General features: G+C 50.0%; 1 protein-coding gene across 2 annotated transcripts in view; it reads right to left on the bottom strand.

The window, feature by feature from the left end:
- The window catches only part of LOC146268678 (phosphofurin acidic cluster sorting protein 2), a 47,238-nt gene extending 28,596 nt beyond the window's left edge, over window positions 1–18,642 (bottom strand). Inside the window, exon 1 of one of the 2 annotated variants that reach the window (XM_084708991.1) lies at window positions 18,291–18,642. In XM_084708991.1, the coding sequence (XP_084565117.1) occupies window positions 18,291–18,502 (212 nt within the window). In that variant the 5' untranslated portion in view covers window positions 18,503–18,642. The remainder of the gene's footprint in view (window positions 1–18,290) is intronic. The other variant, XM_084708990.1, reaches the window with a different exon arrangement.
- Between the last annotated feature and the right edge of the window lie 1,040 nt (window positions 18,643–19,682).

The following is a 19,682-nucleotide window of genomic DNA, read 5'->3' as shown; positions in this document are numbered from 1 at the left end:
GCTGAAAGGGATACAATGTGTCACCCTACTTCCTGTGACCTTTATGTGCCTTTTTAGTGAGGAAATGAAGAACTAACTAGTGGAGCTGAAAGAGCTGCAGTGCCCTCAAAGGAATTCCACACAGTGTGTGACTCGGCACAGACCCCCCTGGGTGCTCCCGGTGACAGGCTGACGCCACGCTCTCCAGTTCAAGCCCAGCCTGGCCTCCCTGTGACAGCCGCCAACACCCAGAGCATCTTCAGACACACAGGCCGTGAGCCAGACCACCCCCTGGAGCTCTGGGAGAAGGTACCATTCAGACGGACCGCAAGAGGTCCTCACCAGCCCTGCTCTGTCTCTGCTTCGGGGGAGAGAGGAGGACCCAATAGTCAGGGACAGTCTGTTCAGTGTTCAATAAAACACACAGGAGCCGCCAACCTGGGCCTGAAGTGAAGCCAGTTTCCAGCCTGGCACTAGCAGCAGACACATCCTGACACCCAGCTCTCATGAGGACAGGAGGAGATAGTGAGCGTGGGGTGCTAACACAGAGGTCACTTTGGTAACTCTATTACAGCAGCAGGGACAGGCAAAAGATACAGATAATATTATAATGAATACAAAAAATACAATGGACATATAATAAAGGAGGAGGAGGAAGAGGAGGATGTGGATCAAATCAAATGTATTTGTATAGCCCTTTTTACATGCAAGCATGTCACAGAGGGCTTCACAAAGGGCTGGCTGAGGAAGCTCCTGCTGCTCCAAGAGACGCACACGTCTGTTGACCTTTAAAGCCCTTCAGAACCCTCTGAAGGCTTTATCCACACACACACACACACACACACACTCACTCACCACTCTGAAAAACCTTCACTTTGAGTCAAGAAGCTCCAAAAGACGTCGGGCCTCGCTTGCCCGCTGCTCTCCCCCTGACCCAGCTCTCCAGTATTGACGGACTACCGTAATACTGTCATCTAAAAGACGGTAAAACAGGCAACTGGAACAGGAGAGTGTGTGTGTGTGTGTGTGTGTGGGTGTGTGTGGGTGTCACCATGTTGTCAAACCATCCCTCTGAGGATGGAATATGCCAGACTGGACCAAGTGCTTCAGTGCTTCCTGTCTCCATGACGTGGCCTCCCTCTGCCAGCTCCGCCCCCCCGGGGGGCCGAATAGTGCTGGAGGTGCTGAGGGGTCACCTGTGGAACAGGCTTCATATCAGTAGGTCCCCCCCCCCCCTCCCCCTCCCCCTCCCCCTCCCCAAGGTTGCTCTCTTGGAGCATTACTGTTATAGTCTGGGCGTATTGATCCTGAAGGTTGTTTACATTTGAAGTCAATTTTTCTTTGGCACTCAGATTCTCTCTGTGTCTGCCCGTCTACTTCCACACATGAATGAAACAGTTGGCGATAAAATTGTTGGAATGCTTTGCAGGGTCTGTAGCTGTAGGGTATTTTTTTGAAAATGAAAACTTTAAACAAGCTGCGGGTGAAAAATCTAGGCCAAACCTCGCAGCTCTGACACTGAATGCTGCTGCTAATGCTATGCTACAGGCTAGCGTTCCAGTATCATAACTCAGGAACAACTCCCTGACAGTGTGCGCCCATCCCAGAGCCTTATGACACCCAGTTAAACTATTACAAACACAAAAAGATATAAAGAGTTAACAGTTAACGGATTGACTTTTGATGGATGGAAATATGTCGTTTCCATCTGACAGTTACAGTGCGTGTACCCACAGTCCTCTCAAGCTAAAGGGTTTCACATCACGACACCAGCAACAGTTAGCAAGCCCCCCACCAGGTCATTAGCACTCTCATGTCGACTCTCTCCTGACATCAGTGACTTGCTCTCTGGCCACTGAAACAAACAAACAGCCGCCGTTCTGCCTCTGCTGAAGCAGGAGTCAAGCCTGCCCAGAGCGCCCCCTGCTATCAGAGGAGGAAGTACCGGCCTGCTGTGACGTTCTACAGCAAACCCAGTCTCCCATCCACCCCTCCACAGGGCCTCTGCATGGCAGCCTGTCCTCCAGAGACCCACATCTACATCAGCAGCTAGGATAAGGCCCTAATCTGCCCACAGAGTGTTTGTGCTTATCACCAGGTAGACAGCGCTGAACGGGTTCCCCTCAGGGAGACAGGCAGACAAGTTCTAGAAAACAAACACAGATTAGTCCAGGTAAGATCACCATTAAACTAATCAAGCCTCTTACAGTGTAGCTGGGTTATTCCAGTCCTGGCAGCAGTCTGCCTTTCTCTGTCTCCTGCTTTCTCCCCCCGTCTCTCTCCCTCTCCTTCCATCTCTCCCCCTGTCTCTCTCCCTCTCCTCCCATCTCTCCCCCTGTCTCTCTCCCTCTCCTTCCATCTCTCTCTCTCTCTCCCCCCCCATCCTTCCATCTCCCTCCCTCCCTCCATCTCTCTCTCTCTCCCTCCCTCCCTCCTTCCATCTCCCTCTCTCCCCCCCGTTCCACCCCCACCCCGTCTCTCCACTCACGGGGATGAGGCTCATCCAGATGAGTCCATCTCTTCATGTGTGCTGGAGCAGCCCTAACCCTAGCCCTGACCCTGACCCTAAACTCCTGTCTCCCTGACAGACAGCAACAGGTTTCTAATGAGGGGGGGGGGGGGGCAATACAAGTCATTATGAATGATGATGTCCACCACTCTCAGGCTAATCACTGGGAGCTCAAGAGCTCAATCTATACATCCCAAACACAACCACTTATCAGGCACACTCAAACAGCCGTGGAGGCAAACAGGCAAACATTTGCATTCAGATAAGCGGAGGCCTGGATGAGAGATTAACTGCTGAGTTATCTCTCCTTTCCCATTGCCTCTATCAAACACAATCTGCTAGTGACTCAATAGCATTTCAATCCCGCTAAACCTAAACCAACATCCATTCACCTGAGCTGGGCCATCTACAGATGTATGCTCTTCTATTCAGCCACACTTCCACAACCCCATGTGTGTTTCTAAACCAGGTGTGTGTGTGTTTCTAAACCAGGTGTGTGTGTTTCTAGATCAGGCGTAGGTGTTTTTAAACCCATTTCCCTCTCCACAGATACATGTCTGGATTTGCTGCTGGAAAGAACATCCATGTTTCTGACTGGAACCAAGCAGCTCCTGTCCATGACGGTGGAATAGCAGCTGGTGCCCTCACAGCTTCACATGCTACACATGGACCTGCATGTCTGAGGACAGAACTAGGATGGGGGGAGAGAGAGAGGGAGGAGACATGGTTGGAGGAAGAGGGCCTATGTGGGGGGTCTGCTAGAGGGAACAGGACAGACAGAGAGCTCACAGAAAAGGACCCAGGAATAAAAAGCCTGTTGTCCCAGCCCTACTTCCAGAGCTGTCAGTGTGCTGTGGACAGCAGACTCTGCATCAGGGTGACCAGGTCCCATTCTCACTGAAAGCAGCTTAAACATCACGCTCCCAGGAACCACTGAAATCTGGACTGTTCAACGCTCCAAACAGGCCTGGAGCATCACATCCTTAACAAAGCAGAGTCAAGTACTGGGAATCACAGAGAAGTGCTTTCTCTCTTCAGTAAAAGCAGTTCTGACAGAAAGCAGTAGCACTTTGTTACTGTGGTAAGCCATTACCTGTTCATGTCTGGCTGCATAATTGAACCCAAATAAAGAGACTACTTGTTCAAAAGCTGCTTCTCTTGAATATTTCATTCTTGTACAAGAATAAAGCTCAAGGGAGTGTCTATTCAGGGTAAGGGCTGTGTTCATTTATTTATTCTTATACAGCACTGGGGGGCTAGGCTGCTGCAGCTAGCGCTGCACTGGAGATGATGGAAAAGGCCCCAGGAAGGAGAGACAAGAGGAGGAAGAAGAGGAGAGAGAGCGGGATGAAGATTGAGTACATTCATTTTGTAGGCTGTTCATGACCAGCAGCGTGGACTAATCCCTGAGATGCCTGGGTGATCTTTAACAGGTCCCCCTAGTGGGGGGCAGCACAGATTAGTCTGCACTTACACACTGCTCATCCACTCTGGTGTCTGGTCATCAGGGCAGAGGGACACATGTGGGCAGAGCTTTAAATCGCTGAATGAACAATCTCCTCAAAGCCAGCGTGAAGGACAAGAGGGAGGAGGAGGGGGAAAGGGGAGGGGTAGAGGAGGAGGGGGAGAGGAGGAGGGGGAGAAGGGGAGGGGAGGAGACAGAGGATGAGAGGAGGAGGGGGAGAGAAGGAGGGGGAGAGGGGGAGGGGAGGAGACAGAGGATGAGAGGAGGAGGGGAGGAGACAGAGGATGAGAGGACAGCAGCTCCTCCTTCAACACCCCCCCAGAAGAGCTGGGTGAGGGGGTGGGGTGAGGGGGGTGGGGTGGGGTGAGGGGGGCGGGGTGGGGTGAGGGGGGTGGGGTGATGGGGGTGGGGTGGGCAGGCACCCTTCAATTTCCAGCGGGCACTACATAAGAGTCTCCCAACAAAGTGCTTTTGTGCAAACAAACCAAAGAGCCATTAAGCAGAGGAGCTCTTATTAGATAAGAGGAAGAGTGTTTCACATCTCCATTAGCAGGTATAAATATAGGACCTTAAGCTCTTTAAGCACAGAGGAATTCATGATGATGAGACATGATGGTGAGGCACGATGGTGAGGCACGATGATGAGGCACGATGGTGAGGCATGGTGAGGCATGATGGTGAGGCACGATGGTGAGGCATGGTGAGGCATGATGGTGAGACATGATGAGACATGATAAGGCATGAGGGGCATGATGAGGCATGAAGAGGCATGAGGGGCATGATGAGGCATGATGAGGCACGATGGTGAGGCATGATGGTGAGGCACGATGGTGAGGCATGATGGTGAGGCACGATGGTGAGGCACGATGGTGAGGCTCGATGATGAGGCATGATGGTGAGGCACGATGGTGAGGCATGATGGTGAGGCTCGATGATGAGGCATGATGGTGAGGCACGATGGTGAGGCATGATGGTGAGGCTCGATGATGAGGCATGATGGTGAGGCACGATGGTGAGGCACGATGGTGAGGCTCGATGATGAGGCATGATGGTGTGTGTGCTGGCAGACTCGAGTCTGATTTATGTTAGGATATTTCCCCAAATGTCAACCCTCGGGCTATTTGTGAATCCCTCCCCTTGCCTCCTGTGGTTCCAGCAGTTTCACACCCAGGGTTGTGTTCACACCTCGGGTCCCATGAAGTGCAGTCGCTCACAGGGACCGGATCTGCCCGCGGTGTCCTGCGACTCATATCTGCAGCGCTAAAAGAGCTTGTCTGTTTAACACTACTCACTAATGGATGAGCTCAGTAGACCTGTGTCTGGTGCTGGCAGCAGGGCCAGGGTCAGGCCTGTTTACTGCATCATTCATCGATGAGTCTGGGCTCGGCTTTCACTCTCCACACCCCTCTACCAGGCCCAACACTTTAGGAGGCAGCAGTCTGGAGAGATAATAAAGAATGACGGATGTTGCTGGGGACAACGAGAGAGAGAGACAACGAGAGATATCTGTCTGTTTGTTTAACCACTGGTCTTTCCACTTACAACTTAACTTCGGCATCTTTAACTTCACCCAATGAGCTGTTAATCATCTGTGTAGCAAAGAGAGAGAGAGAGAGAGAGAGAGAGAGAGAGAGAGAGAGAGAGAGAGAGAGAGAGAGAGAGAAAGCCTGGAGGTCAGAGGTCAGAAGAGGAAATGTAATTAAAGTGGATCGCCAGTGCAACAGAACCCTCTGTGTTGTGTGGAATCTGTCATAACAAGCTCGTCACTCAGGGCAGGGGCGCCCTTAAAACCATCCCACTCGTGTGCCACTCATCACAGAGATAAACATGAACTTTAAAATAATCATCTTAAAACTAGATTTACCTACATTAAGGCTTAGTATGCCAGACATAACCGATATAAAAGTACATAGGTCAATTCTAATACTAAAGTCTGGACAATAACTCAAAAGCTTTTTACTTGATAGAGTTCTACTTCGAATGGTGGAACTTCAAGCGTGAACAGTATGAATATTTATAAGATCCATGGTGTAGCCTAGTTAGCTGTGTATTCTATGATTCACCACGATTCTAGCTGAGCAACAGCGCAAAGCCGGAGCTGACGAAGTAATTATCGAGCCAGCTCTAACTAGCTAGTAGTAGCTGGCTACTAGCTGGTAGCTGGTAGACCCGGTGCTTTGGACAACTTGCTAGTCTAACACTGTTTGTAACAGCCAAAGCCATTGAAAAATATGTTTTGGTAACAGCTAGCAGACATAATGTACTACTAGTACATTGTTCTTTTGTTGTCGATTTATTTTTAAAAATCTCGGAAAAATCGTGAAACTATTTTTTATCGAATCGTGATCCCAAGAATCGATTCGAGTCGAATCATGAGGTACCAAAAGATTCCCACCCCAAGTAGATAGTCTAGTCATTCTGCAGTTCTACAAGCCAGTTGTAGACTGATATTAGCCTACCAGGTTGTATTAACCTACCAGCCTACGAGTCACCTAAAAAAAAAACAACAAACACCAAACACCCCCCCAAAAAATATAAAATAAAAGATAACTCCCAAATCCCGGAAGCTAGCTAACTAGGCTAACTAGCAAGCTAACAAAAAGCTCTCCGTCTCTACCAAATGCAGAAAACATACAAGCTTTTATTGTACAGCCGGCCTTGTTAAGAACGCACGCGTCGTGTGACGTCTTGACCTCATGTTTCTGACTGTGGTTAGCTAGTTAGCTAAGGTGCAAAGATTTACCCATCGCCATTCAACCTTATATTACGAAGTAGGGCTGGGTGTAACTTGAGCGTTAGGCAAATCTAAGCAAAAATGAAAAGAAGGCTTCAAGAAAGAAGACAAGTGTGTTGTCAGAGCTAACTGTGCCAGGGCAGGACTGCTGGCAGGGCGGGAGCAGGGTAGCTCTACTTAGTTGGTTTCAGCCCTGTAAGCAATGAGGACCTGGAGGGAGGCCTGGCCACAGACCCATCAATAACAGATGAAAACACAGATCAGCCAACAGCCTGGTGCTGCATCTCCACAGATGTTGAAACCCAGAGCTGGTTGTAAGGGGACGCCCCAGAGGGGAGGAGCCTCATGGGTAAACAGGAAGAACAGTACCGCAGGCATCACCTTCTCCAACCTCAAGGTCTACTTTGACCTTTTATCGACCGTTATTAAAAGATACATAATAATAATAGTGTTGTGCTGCTCTGATTGCTTCTGCAGGCCCCCCCCCCCGAGGAAGGCTTGGAGCATGTCTTTCAGACCCCCTCCCCCCCTTAGGAAGGCTTGGAGCATGTCTTTCAGACCCCCCCCCCCCTGAGGAAGGCTTGGAGCATGTCTTTCAGACCCCCCCCCCCTGAGGAAGGCTTGGAGCATGTCTTTCAGACCCCCCCCCCCTGAGGAAGGCTTGTCTTTAATCATCTCAGTGTCTTTAATCATCTCAGTGTCTCAGTTTCATCTTTCCTAGCAGGGTCACTGGGTACAGACCTGTGCTCCTGCCTCAGTCCTCCCAGACGGTCCCTGCCTCAGTCCTCCCAGACGGTCCCTGCCTCAGTCCTCCCAGACGGTCCCTGTCTCAGTCCTCCCAGACGGTCCATGCCTCAGTCCTCCCAGACGGTCCCTGCCTCAGTCCTCCCAGACGGTCCCTGCCTCAGTCCTCCCAGACGGTCCCTGCCTCAGTCCTCCCAGACGGTCCCTGCCTCAGTATGTCCACATGATGAATGTACTCTTGTCATGCTGGTGCTTTTACCAAAGTTTCTCAGAGTAGCCCAAGTCCAGTGGTTTTCTGTAGTGTGTGCAGCAGTAATGTAGCATCTGTGATGTCAAACTAGATTGAAACTGTGAAGAAAAAAGGCTCATAAGACACAAATAATAACTTGCAATCTCAGGGTTCGCAGGATAAGAAACAAGGCCAGCCCAGCCCAGCTCAGGTCAGGTCTGAAGGAACAGCCCAGGTCAGGTCAGGTCAGGTCTGAAGGAACAGCCCAGGTCAGGTCAGGTCTGGTCTGAAGGAACAGCCCAGGTCAGGTCTGGTCTGAAGGAACAGCCCAGGTCAGGTCTGGTCTGAAGGAACAGCCCAGGTCAGGTCTGGTCTGAAGGAACAGCACAGGTCAGGTCTGGTCTGAAGGAACAGCCCAGGTCAGGTCAGGTCAGGTCTGAAGGAACAGCCCAGGTCAGGTCAGGTCTGGTCTGAAGGAACAGCCCAGGTCAGGTCTGGTCTGAAGGAACAGCCCAGGTCAGGTCTGGTCTGAAGGAACAGCCCAGGTCAGGTCAGATCAGGTCTGAAGGAACAGCCCAGCTCAGGTCTGGTCTGAAGGAACAGCCCAGGTCTGGTCTGAAGGAACAGCCCAGGTCAGGTCAGGTCTGAAGCCCGCTAGCATGATCATGGAACGCTGACAGGCAGGGGTGAGGACCGCGGAGACAGAGAGACACAGAGAGAGATAGAGAGACACAAAGAGAGATAGAGAGACAGAGAGAGAGACAGTGAGAGAGAGACAGAGAGAGAGAGAGACAGAGAGAGATAGAGAGAGACAGAGAGAGACAGAGAGATAGAGAGACAGAGATAGATAAAGAGACAGAGAGAGAGAGACACAGAGAGAGATAGAGAGACAGAGAGAGACACAGAGAGAGAGATAGAGAGCCTTGATAGAAGCCAGGGACCATGGGCGACAGATCCCCTCTCCTTCACTAAGGGCCTCTATGAAGAATTAGCCTCCAGCTATCCAGTCATTCTGTCCAGGTTAGATGCCCCTCACAGCCTTGACCTGGCTCTCACTGCCAGGGTCCAAACATGGAACAGCTTTCTCTCTGTGACATTTACATTTACCAGACTCTCTTATCCAGAGCGACTTACAGTAAGTAGAGGGACATTCCCCAGGGGCAAGTAGGGTGAAGTGCCTTGCACAAGGACACGTCATTTTTCACGGCCAGGAATCGAACTGGCAACCTTCTGATTAATAGCCCGATTCCCTAACCGCTCAGCCATCTGACTCTCCAGTGATTACTGAACAGTAATCACCGTAAGAACAGTAGAAAATATGCTGTTCATTTAGAATCAGTACTTGTTTTTGATCCAGTATTTACATATTTACTTGCAATTTAACTAGTGCTGATGTGAATCCTGACATCTCAGGCTACACCAACAAAAGTAAAATAAGCACGCATACGCACAGTGATTTGTGTGACTGTGGGAGCACCGTCAGTAGGCAGCATGCTTGACCTCACACAGCCTGGGCTGACTGATCACACAGCAGGGAGCCAAGAGGCCTGCTGCCCCCTTAATCTGAGATTACACACACAGGGATGTGACCTCCAGCCCACCGGCCTTCCTGTTCCTCTGCCTCGACGACAAGATGAGCTCTTTAGAGATCTGAAGAGCTGTCTGATAGTAAAGTGCACAAACACGCATTGAGAAATTAGTGTTTATTCTCTTGAGTGGCCAGACTTAACTGGAACCTTAAGTAGCACAGTTTATGTCTGTGGAGTTCTGAGACGAGGCGCCGTACATTTCTATGGTGGGTCATCTGCCTTCTGGGTCGTGTGCATTCTGGGTCGTGTGCATTCTGGGTCGTGTGCATTCTGGGTCGTGTGCATTCTGGGTTTGTATGTGTTTAGGCATTGTTTTGTAGAACCATGACAGCGCAGCAAAGCCAGAGAGGTTTTGTCTGTGAAATAAACGTCCTCTGTGTTGCTGCAAGCACAGCCTGCTCAGGACAGGCTGAGGGGAGACAGACGGAGGAAGAGAGAAAGACAAGCTACAAACTTTAGTATCTTTTTCCACCAGTGTGCTTATTTTGACAGGATCCTCCTTGTGTCAGAAAAAGAGTTTCCATGTTTCCATGAGGGAGGGTGAGGGATCTTCCTTCCAGACTGGAAAGTGTGGCCACCTCCACCTCGGCCCTGGGTTAGGGTTAGCCTGGGTTAGGGTTAGCCTGGGTTAGGGTTAGCCTGGGTTAGGGTTAGCCTGGGTTAGGGCTAGCCTGGGTTAGGGTTAGCCTGGCCACAGAGCTCCAGACACCAGCTCCCCTCTTGCAGGGGGCGCTCCGGGGCGCTGGGAGAGAGGGGCTGTCAGGAGAGGGTGAGATGCTGGGAGAGAGGGGCTGTCAGGAGAGGGTGAGATGCTGGGAGAGAGGGGCTGTCAGGAGAGGGTGAGATGCTGGGAGAGAGGGGCTGTCAGGAGAGGGTGAGATGCTGGGAGAGAGGGGCTGTCAGGAGAGGGTGAGATGCTGGGAGAGAGGGGCTGTCAGGAGAGGGTGAGATGCTGGGAGAGAGGGGCTGTCAGGAGAGGGTGAGATGCTGGGAGAGAGGGGCTGTCAGGAGAGGGTGAGATGCTGGGAGAGAGGGGCTGTCAGGAGAGGGTGAGATGCTGGGAGAGAGGGGCTGTCAGGAGAGGGTGAGATGCTGGGAGAGAGGGGCTGTCAGGAGAGGGTGAGATGCTGGGAGAGAGGGGCTGTCAGGAGAGGGTGAGATGCTGGGAGAGAGGGGCTGTCAGGAGAGGGTGAGATGCTGGGAGAGAGGGGCTGTCAGGAGAGGGTGAGATGCTGGGAGAGAGGGGCTGTCAGGAGAGGGTGAGATTCTGGGAGAGAGGGGCTGTCAGGAGAGGGTGAGATGCTGGGAGAGAGGGGCTGTCAGGAGAGGGTGAGATGCTGGGAGAGAGGGGCTGTCAGGAGAGGGTGAGATGCTGGGAGAGAGGGGCTGTCAGGAGAGGGTGAGATGCTGGGAGAGAGGGGCTGTCAGGAGAGGGTGAGATGCTGGGAGAGAGGGGCTGTCAGGAGAGGGTGAGATGCTGGGGGGGGGCGTGCACAGGAGAAGAGGAGGAGAGCGAATGCTCTTGGCAGCAGGGTTAGGGTTAGGGTTAGAGCGGATGCACTTGGCAGCGTTAGCAGCTGTCTGCTTGAGGAGGAATGTCAAAAGTTTCCCAAGGAAATAATTCCTTCTCCAGGAAGTTAGAGTGTGCCAAGAGAGCCTGGGCCCAGGACGGAGGAGGAGGAGGGGGGGTGGAGCAGCTAAGGGAACAGCTAGCCCAGGACGGAGGAGGAGGAGGGGGGGTGGAGCAGCTAAGGGAACAGCTAGCCCAGGACGGAGGAGGAGGAGGGGGGGTGGAGCAGCTAAGGGAACAGCTAGCCCAGGACGGAGGAGGAGGAGGGGCGGTGGAGCAGCTAAGGGAACAGCTAGCCCAGGACGGAGGAGGAGGAGGGGGGGTGGAGCAGCTAAGGGAACAGCTAGCCCAGGACGGAGGAGGAGGAGGGGGGGTGGAGCAGCTAAGGGAACAGCTAGCTCCTAATAGGAAGTCCCACCCCAGGATATGGTCGTGTGACCAGAGAGGTGAGACCTAGCCAGGGGTCAACATGGGTCAGGACCAGCACCAGGAAGGCCCAGCTCTGCCCTCCTCCCAAGTCCTCAAAGTAGAAAAACTCCTGAAAAAACAACAAGCACCCGGTCTGCAGGGCTGGAGGTCAGAGCACTGCGCTGGAGTCTTGGTACTGCGCTGAATACCTGGCACCAGAACCTAGTAAACATGGGGGATGAAAAAGTAAAGATCTTCCGGAGGGAAACTCTCCACTCAAGACTGAATTCCATCCATGGAGGGAAGAAAACACAGGAGAAAATAGATATTCAACAGCCCACAAAGGCTGAATAAAGCTGCACAGGAATAAATCATAAAAATTGACGAATCCATTTTAATGATTTAATCCTGTACGCCCTAGATTTTAGGGCTTAAGAGTTTTGGTTTATGGTGGGTCTGACAGACCTTAAGTGACTTGGCTAATATCTAGAAGAATATGACAGCAAGAAAAAAATACTGTGCACCACGCCTTGGAGTGACATGCAGGTTGGGGTTAGGAGCCGACACGGTAAGTCTGCTGCTAGTGTTGATGGTCCTGCTCTGGCTGTTGTGTCAGTTGTCAACAGAGTTGTAGTCCTGCATGTCACCCAGACAGATCTCCATGCTGCATTCCTGGAGGGCTGGGAGGCAGGGCTGGCTGGGAGGCAGGGCTGGAGGCAGGGCTGGCTGGGAGGCAGGGCTGGCTGGGAGGCAGGGCTGGAGGCAGGGCTGGAGGCAGGGCTGGAGGCAGGCTGGAGGCAGGCTGGAGGCAGGGCTGGAGGCAGGGCTGGAGGCAGGCTGGGAGGCAGGGCTGGAGGGCAGGCTGGGAGGCAGGGCTGGAGGCAGGCTGGAGGCAGGGCTGGAGGCAGGGCTGTTTATCATCCCAACGGAACAGGATTAAGCAGGGTCCAGTGAGCAGCATCAGATTACCACCTCATCTTCTTTCTCAGTTATGAAATCAGATTACAGCTGCTCCCCTGAAGAGGGGCTGGTGGAGGAAGGGGCTGGTGGAGGAAGGGGCTGGTGGAGGAGAGGGGCTGGTGGGGGACGGAGGCAAGCTGAGGCAGACAGAGGCAGACTGAGGCAGGCCCAAGAGAGGCAAGCATCCTCTCTGCCCTTCTGTGGAGTAAACCCAATTACCATGGAGATGGAGCCTGTCAATGGGGTCTTATCAGGACCCACGGACAGCACACAGGCAACACAGCCTCCCCTCCCCCTCTCCTCTCATCCTCTCCTTTCCTCCTCTCCTCACCTTCCCTCCCCCTCTCCTCTCATCCTCTCCTTTCCTGCTCTCCTCACCTCACCTCCCCTCTCCCCTCATCCTCTCCTCCCCTCCCCTCCCCCTCTCCTCCCCTCCCCCTCTCCTCCCCTCCCCCTCTCCTCTCATCCTCTCCTTTCCTGCTCTCCTCACCTCCCCTCTCCCATCATCTTCTCCTCACCTCCCCCTTTCCTCCCCTCCCCCTCTCCTCTCAGCCTCTCCTCTCCACATCTGGGGTGAAGTCACCCTCTGCGACCTCTAACCCCTACCACCCTACTGCTACACTTCCCTGACCTAGTCAAACAATGCAGCCTTCTTGCACTTGCCTCCACATACCACACCCTCTCTTTACACATGCCTGGACCCCATAGAGTCGAGGTGAGGTCACAACATGCCTGGACCCCACAGCGTTGAGGTGAGGTCACAACATGCCTGGACCCCACAGCGTTGAGGTGAGGTCACAACATGCCTACTCTTTTCTTCTCTGCACGCTTGGCTTTGTGAACAGGGGGTTTCCATCACTTTCGCCTCAAAACTGATTTTAAGCTTTTTCTGCTCTCCTTGTCTGTTGTTGATTATCCTGCAACATTCATGCTGCATTGGTCAGCTATTCCTCCAGAGAAAGAGAGAAAGAGCGAGAGAGAGCGAGAGAGAGAGAGAGGAAGGGAGGTACTCCCTTGTCTGAACCTAAACACAAGAGTCAGGTTACAGCTATTGGGAGAGAAGGGAAGGACTGTACAATGCATGAAAATATGCACACTCAAGATAAGTGATATTCAAATATTATGATGTTTTGGATAAATAACTGTGCATCAGTGTAATCTAATACATATAAAGCCTGTTTTGTTCTTCTTAGTCAAGATGTAGCTTGAAAACTTCACTTTCAATAACAAGATATTGAGGTTGGCATCTCTTTGCTAAAGGCTTGCTTAAGACCTTGTATGCAGTCACCAGAACTAGAGTTCCTTGGACTGCACACCACCACGATCAAAATTAAATTGAGCAAATTCAAAATCAAAGCTGCAAACCTACAAGGGCTTACTGTACCCCCCTTTGCTACTGTACCCTATACCAGTGTCTGGGAGGGATGATATTTGGGTTGGAAAATATGTCTTAATAATTATTCACAATTCGGTCAGGTGGCTGAGGGAATTGGGCTAGTATTCGGAAGGTTGCTGGTTCAATTCCCGGCCGTGCAAAATGACGTTGTGTCCTTGGGCAAGGCACTTCACCCTACTTGCCTCGGGGGAATGTCCCTGTACATACTGCAAGTCGCTCTGGATAAGAGCGTCTGCTAAATGACAATGTAAATGTAATTACTTTGTCATAGGTAGTGCTTGAAGTGGTATGCAGTACCGGCAATTGTACATTTTACTCACATTTTACCGGCACTTTTGCTTGCGTACCGCTACTTCTCGCAAGTAGCCGGCCCGGTCCTCTACCACTGACAGAGAAAGCTTCAGCATCAGAGAGAGATTGGTAATGACCCTATCACTACGTGACTTACCTCAGATCTTGACGAATCACAGTAAGGCAAGCAGTCGGCCCACCCTATCAAAAGTTTGCTTCTCCATGGACGCTAGTTCAAAAAAGCCTGCGTAACAGATTTTTCACTGCTGAAAACCTAGGAACTCAAAAAGTGTGTCGAGTTTTGGAGTTTGTAGTCATTATGTTAGCCTGGCTTCAGAAAGGCACTAAAGAACGTGTGTTCCAGAGCCAGACACGTCAACAGAGTTCCAAGTCCAACCAGAAACATCGGGTACAAATCATGAGCTTCAAACTTGTTTAAATAAATACATACACATGCCGCGGGAACTAGGGGCGTGGACTGGCCATTGGGAACGCTGGGAGAAGAATAACGATGGAAAACCAGGCTAAGAAACATAAGGGTGGGGCTGAAAAATGGAGACAAAAATACATCACCTTGACAAGACAAGGTTTTACCAATGAAAAAATGGCTATGCTTATTTTACATAAAGCTCAAAAAACGGTTATGCGCTCAAATAAAGGCCTCAAATTGCTGCGCGCGCTCGCTTTAAGTACCTATCTTTCTTTCCAAACTAGCATCACATCAAACACAAACTTTGCATGCATTAGCAGGACAGTTTTTGCTGACAGTTTTTAATTGTCATCAGTAATTACTGATGACAATTACAACGAATTATTCAGTTAAAACTTGAACAAATAAATGATAATGATAGGGAAATTGTATATTTTAAACACCCCTTTTTATATAATTTGGGTCGCAATGGTTTGTTATTTTGAAAATGCGGGTCGCCGAATAAAAATGTTTGTAAACCACTACCCTATACCCTACTCTGTACCCTACTGTACCCTACACCCTAACCTACTGTACCCTACCGTACCCTACGCCCTACCCTACTGTACCCTAACCTACTGTACCCTACGCCCTACCCTACTGTACCCTAACCTACTGTACCCTACACCCTACCCTACTGTACCCTACTGTACCCTACTTTTTGTAGCCTACTACCTTCAATTGGTAAAACCTTGTCTAGTGAAGCTGATTTCTTTGTCTCTTAATTTTTCAGCCCCACCCTACGTTTCTTAGCCTGGTTTTCCATCATTATTCTTCTCCCGGTGTTCCCGATGGCCAGTCCGCTACTGCGGAGCAGTGCCACGGTGGTGGATTTTTAAGTTGTATCAATTTAAATTCTTGTGCTGTCAGGGGGTGCTGCAGCACCCTCAGCACCCCTAGTTCATGCTGTCAGGGGGTGCTGCAGCACCCTCAGCACCCCTAGTTCATGCTGTCAGCAGGGGGTGCTGCAGCACCCTCAGCACCCCTAGTTCATGCTGTCAGGGGGTGCTGCAGCACCCTCAGCACCCCTAGTTCATGCTGTCAGCAGGGGGTGCTGCAGCACCCTCAGCACCCCTAGTTCATGCTGTCAGGGGGTGCTGCAGCACCCTCAGCACCCCTAGTTCCCGCGGCCATGCCTACACCCTAACCTACTGTACCCTATACCCTACCCTACTGTACCCTATACCCCACCCTACTGTAACCTATACCCCACCCTATTATAACCTATACCCCACCCTATTATAACCTATATCCCTTACTGTACCCTATACCCTACCCTACTGTACCCTATATCCTACCCTACTGTACCCTATATCCTACCCTACTGTACCCTATACCCTACCCTACTGTACCCTATACCCCACCCTACTGTAACCTATACCCCACCCTACTATAACCTATATCCCTTACTGTACCCTATACCCTACCCTACTGTACCCTATATCCTACCCTACTGTACCCTATATCCTACCCTACTGTACCCTATACCCTACCCTACTGTACCCTATACCCTACCCTATACTCTACCCTATACCCTACCCTCTACCTTACCCTGCCCTGCCCTAAAGGGAAGTGTAACGGTGTGAGAACCTTGAAACTCACTCCTCAAGTATGTAGCAGGCCACCCGTGTCAACAAAGGGCTAGCTTTTCGTTGACTTAGTTGGTAGTGGTTGCGCTTGGCAAGTCGGAAGCCGAGCGTTGGAATCCCATGAGTGGCGGAGCGTGGCTGTTACATACCGTCACAGAAGCAGCAGGCTGGGGTGTGACATGGGCAGTTATCAGAAGACGTTCACTAGGCCTGCACAACCTTTTACAAAGAAGAACATCTTGAACCTGGTTCTCCGGTACTAAGCTGTGAGAAGAACAGCCTTGGTCCATGAGGAATAGAAGTCAGTGAATCATGCTTCGCAAACAACAGCTTTGTTTGAAGGAATGCCCTCCCAGAGAAGGGATCATTTTCAGTTCCACACAGCTGGGTCACCATATGCTGAGGGCAGGTGGAGGAACTAGCTAGCTAGCAGCTGCACAGCGCAGTCCAGAGGAGGACTGTCTGGGTCGGGCTTCATGCAACATTAAGTCATTCTCAACATTTGGGCCCAGTCTCAACACTCAGCTGAAAATCCTGCTGGCCCAGCAGGGCTGGAGAGTCGGCTTTCACATCAAGACAACTTTCCATATCAGCTACATTCAGTCCCAAAGCCAATCATTTCCAAACGTACCTCCTTGAAAGTGAGGTTGTAGGCAAAGCTAAACAGGCATTAATCTAGTGCTGCAGCAAGATTTCTATCTCAGATATTGAGCCAGTAACTGAGTTTGTCACTGCACCTGAAAGAGACACATTTGCCTTTCCTCCTAGTTGATACCGCATCAAAACACACATTTAACTCATTCTCCTCTTCATAAACACAACCTTTCTTTCTCTCTTCAGCACTGTATTTTTTATCATATTATTTTAGGATTTACAGAACATAGAATCAGACTACAGCTGAACTGGTCCTGCATACATGACATATCTCACATTATGACAGCATATTTTGCATTTGTGGAGGTTAAGTACATTGCCTCTCTCTCTCTCTCTCTCTCTCTCTCTCTCTCTCTCTCTCTCTCTCTCTCTCTCTCTCTCTCTCTCTCTCTCTCTCTCTCTCTCTCTCTCTCTCTCTCTCTCTCTCTCTCTCTCTCTCTCTCTCTCACACACACACACACACACACACACACACACACACACACACACACACACACACACACACACACACACACACACACACACACACACACACACACACACACACACCCCCTGCCTGCTTCTCTTCCAGGACACATCTAGGTCACAGCTGATTAATGTTCAGAGCTTCAGTGAGCTTTCCCAGTCAGGGGGCAGCAATGCCTGCTCCCCCAATTATGTTTACCAACACAGGACATTCCCAAACTAGCTGGCCCCGCTCCCTACACACCTCCCGAGGAAGGCAGGACTTGTGCGCTGACTGAAATGTTACAATCCCCGTCTAGCCCCATGTGCCATGGTGATTCCAAGACTGTCACTGAAGATGCTGCTGAAAATGGAGGTTGAAACAGAACCACTGGTGGCTACGTAAAGCAGCCGCAGACCAGACATGACTGCATGAGTCACTCAAGTTGTTCAAACACTGGAGCTCTCGCTGAGATATAAAACCAGGGAAAGCTTGTCATACTAGACAGGTTGACATTGTATGCCATAGCGTGTTTATCACTGGATCAGTTTAAGCAACGCGTAAAAAAAATAAATGTAAATTCGTCTTTTGAGATTTGAATCAGTGTGGCTGCAAATGTTTTGCTAAGCAACAAGTAACTGATCTATTCAACATTGTAAAGTGTGCTTCGTCGATGTAGCCTCCTGTAACTGTGCTTTCAACAAACAGCGTGTCGGTCTCTTACTATTTACAGCGGGTCTACGCGTTTTGTGAACCGGACACCGCCGTTTCTGGACCGGGTAGTTATGACGGAAGGTTTAACATATCAAATATTTTCGTACCCGAAACTATACTGTACGCCAAAGGACCATAGAGTTCAATGCAAAATACCCGCCAACACGGAACTGTGAACAGTTTCAGGTGTAATAATCAATACAATTATAAACAAATTTCAAAGATTCCACGTGCTAACGTCAGACATATGAGAGTTGAGAGTGAAAACACCAGGTTATAAAACGCATTTAACATTCAAAACTCACAACATTTTTTAACATTAGGAGAAATCTGTCTTTTTTTGTTGAATATCAACATGTTAGCTATATTTATCATAGCTACCACACAGCCGCTCCTGCTCCATGCAGCGAACAGAGGCGTGCAAACCGTGCGCACCCAGTGCTAAAACGCAGGGACCAATGCTAAGTGAACTATCCTATTATTCTTGTATCAGAGAAAAATCGAATTAAATAACATTTCCACCTTAGTGGGTTTAAGCACAATACCTTGGTACACAGCTTGGAGACGAGCGGTCTATTTCCCAAGTCGCAAAGAGGTTCATAGGAACAGGGATGGGTCCTGATCCCCCCGAACCCTGGACAACCGTCCCGGTGAGCCCTCCAGCCGGGACAGTCATCGGTGCTGGTCCGGCGCCACCACTACTTGGGTTCAGGAAGGCGGCCCGAACCCCTCCTCGCTCCACAGCCGCCGCCATCATCACCTCCTCTGCCTGGGAAGCAACTCTGACTGTGTCTGACTCGCGCGGCTGGTGCTGCTCGAGCCCGTCCGGGAAGCCCGCTGCTCCAGTTTCTCTCACAAACTATAAGCAGCAGCGATGAAGTGAGGCGCTATAGTGGTGATGTTGATGGGCGGGGCCTGACAGTTCCTACTGTAAAATACGACGTCCTGTTCCTGAACGCTAGGGGGAGCCTCTGCGGGTCGTTATGAAGACCCCTACGCCACCGTAGCCCTTGTTTACTTTTGTTTACTGAATTCCTGTCTGACTCTTACACGCCTCCACAGAAAGTAAAATCAAACATATTATGATGATGATGATGATGATGATGATGATGATGATGATGATGAACTACCCTCTAATGGCCACTGTCTGAATTACTTAAACGCCAGTTAGGTCACTTTCTGTAACACAGTTGTTCACTGGCACACAAGAGCAACAGTCGAGCATCACTTGTAGGGTACTGCCATCTAGTGGCCATACGATAAATGAGTCATAATATATCTGTAAAGTTATATTTTCAATGCGTAGCCCTGTTTACAAGCAGCAGAGATGGCAAAAGTCCACACATCCTTCACTGGTAGAAGTAGAAGTACAGATACTAAAAAGACTGGTAAAAGTTGATGTACTGACGACACCTTTTCACTCAAAGTAAAGAACTGTGGGCTCTGACATACTGAAGTAAAAAGAAGCCATTACTACTACCTGTTTGAATGTCTTGCTGGTAAACAGACCTCATCATGTTGCTCATCACAAAAAAACACTTTCCAGGAAACTTTTTTTAACACAGACAATTTAGAACCTCTCCCTCATTATGGCCATGAAGGATCAGGAATGTGTCTGTTTTCAGTCATGACGACATCGCTAACTCCTCTATCTCATCCAGAACGTACCTTTTTTTTGAAACATTAAAACCTTTTCCCAAAACATTTTTCTCAACCCTTAGAAACTTTTTTTCACACATCACGACACAAACTTTGCATTTTTTTAAAACCTTTTTAGAAAATGTAAATAATTTAAATTAAAAAATGCATGCACTTACAATAAATAATATTTATCATACCACCAAATACAGATTAAACCTAAAGTTGCGAGTCTGGCTTTAAAATGTAAGAAGTAGAAAGTTCAGATATTTATGTAAAAATGTAAGGAGTGAAAGTAA

The sequence above is a fragment of the Hypomesus nipponensis genome, chromosome 11 (genome assembly GCF_054491055.1).
Source record: "Hypomesus nipponensis isolate SF chromosome 11, ASM5449105v1, whole genome shotgun sequence".
Classification (NCBI taxonomy): Eukaryota; Metazoa; Chordata; class Actinopteri; order Osmeriformes; family Osmeridae; genus Hypomesus; species Hypomesus nipponensis.
The sequence above is the reverse complement of the archived record's forward strand: the minus strand, read 5'-3'. Positions and strand labels throughout refer to the sequence as shown.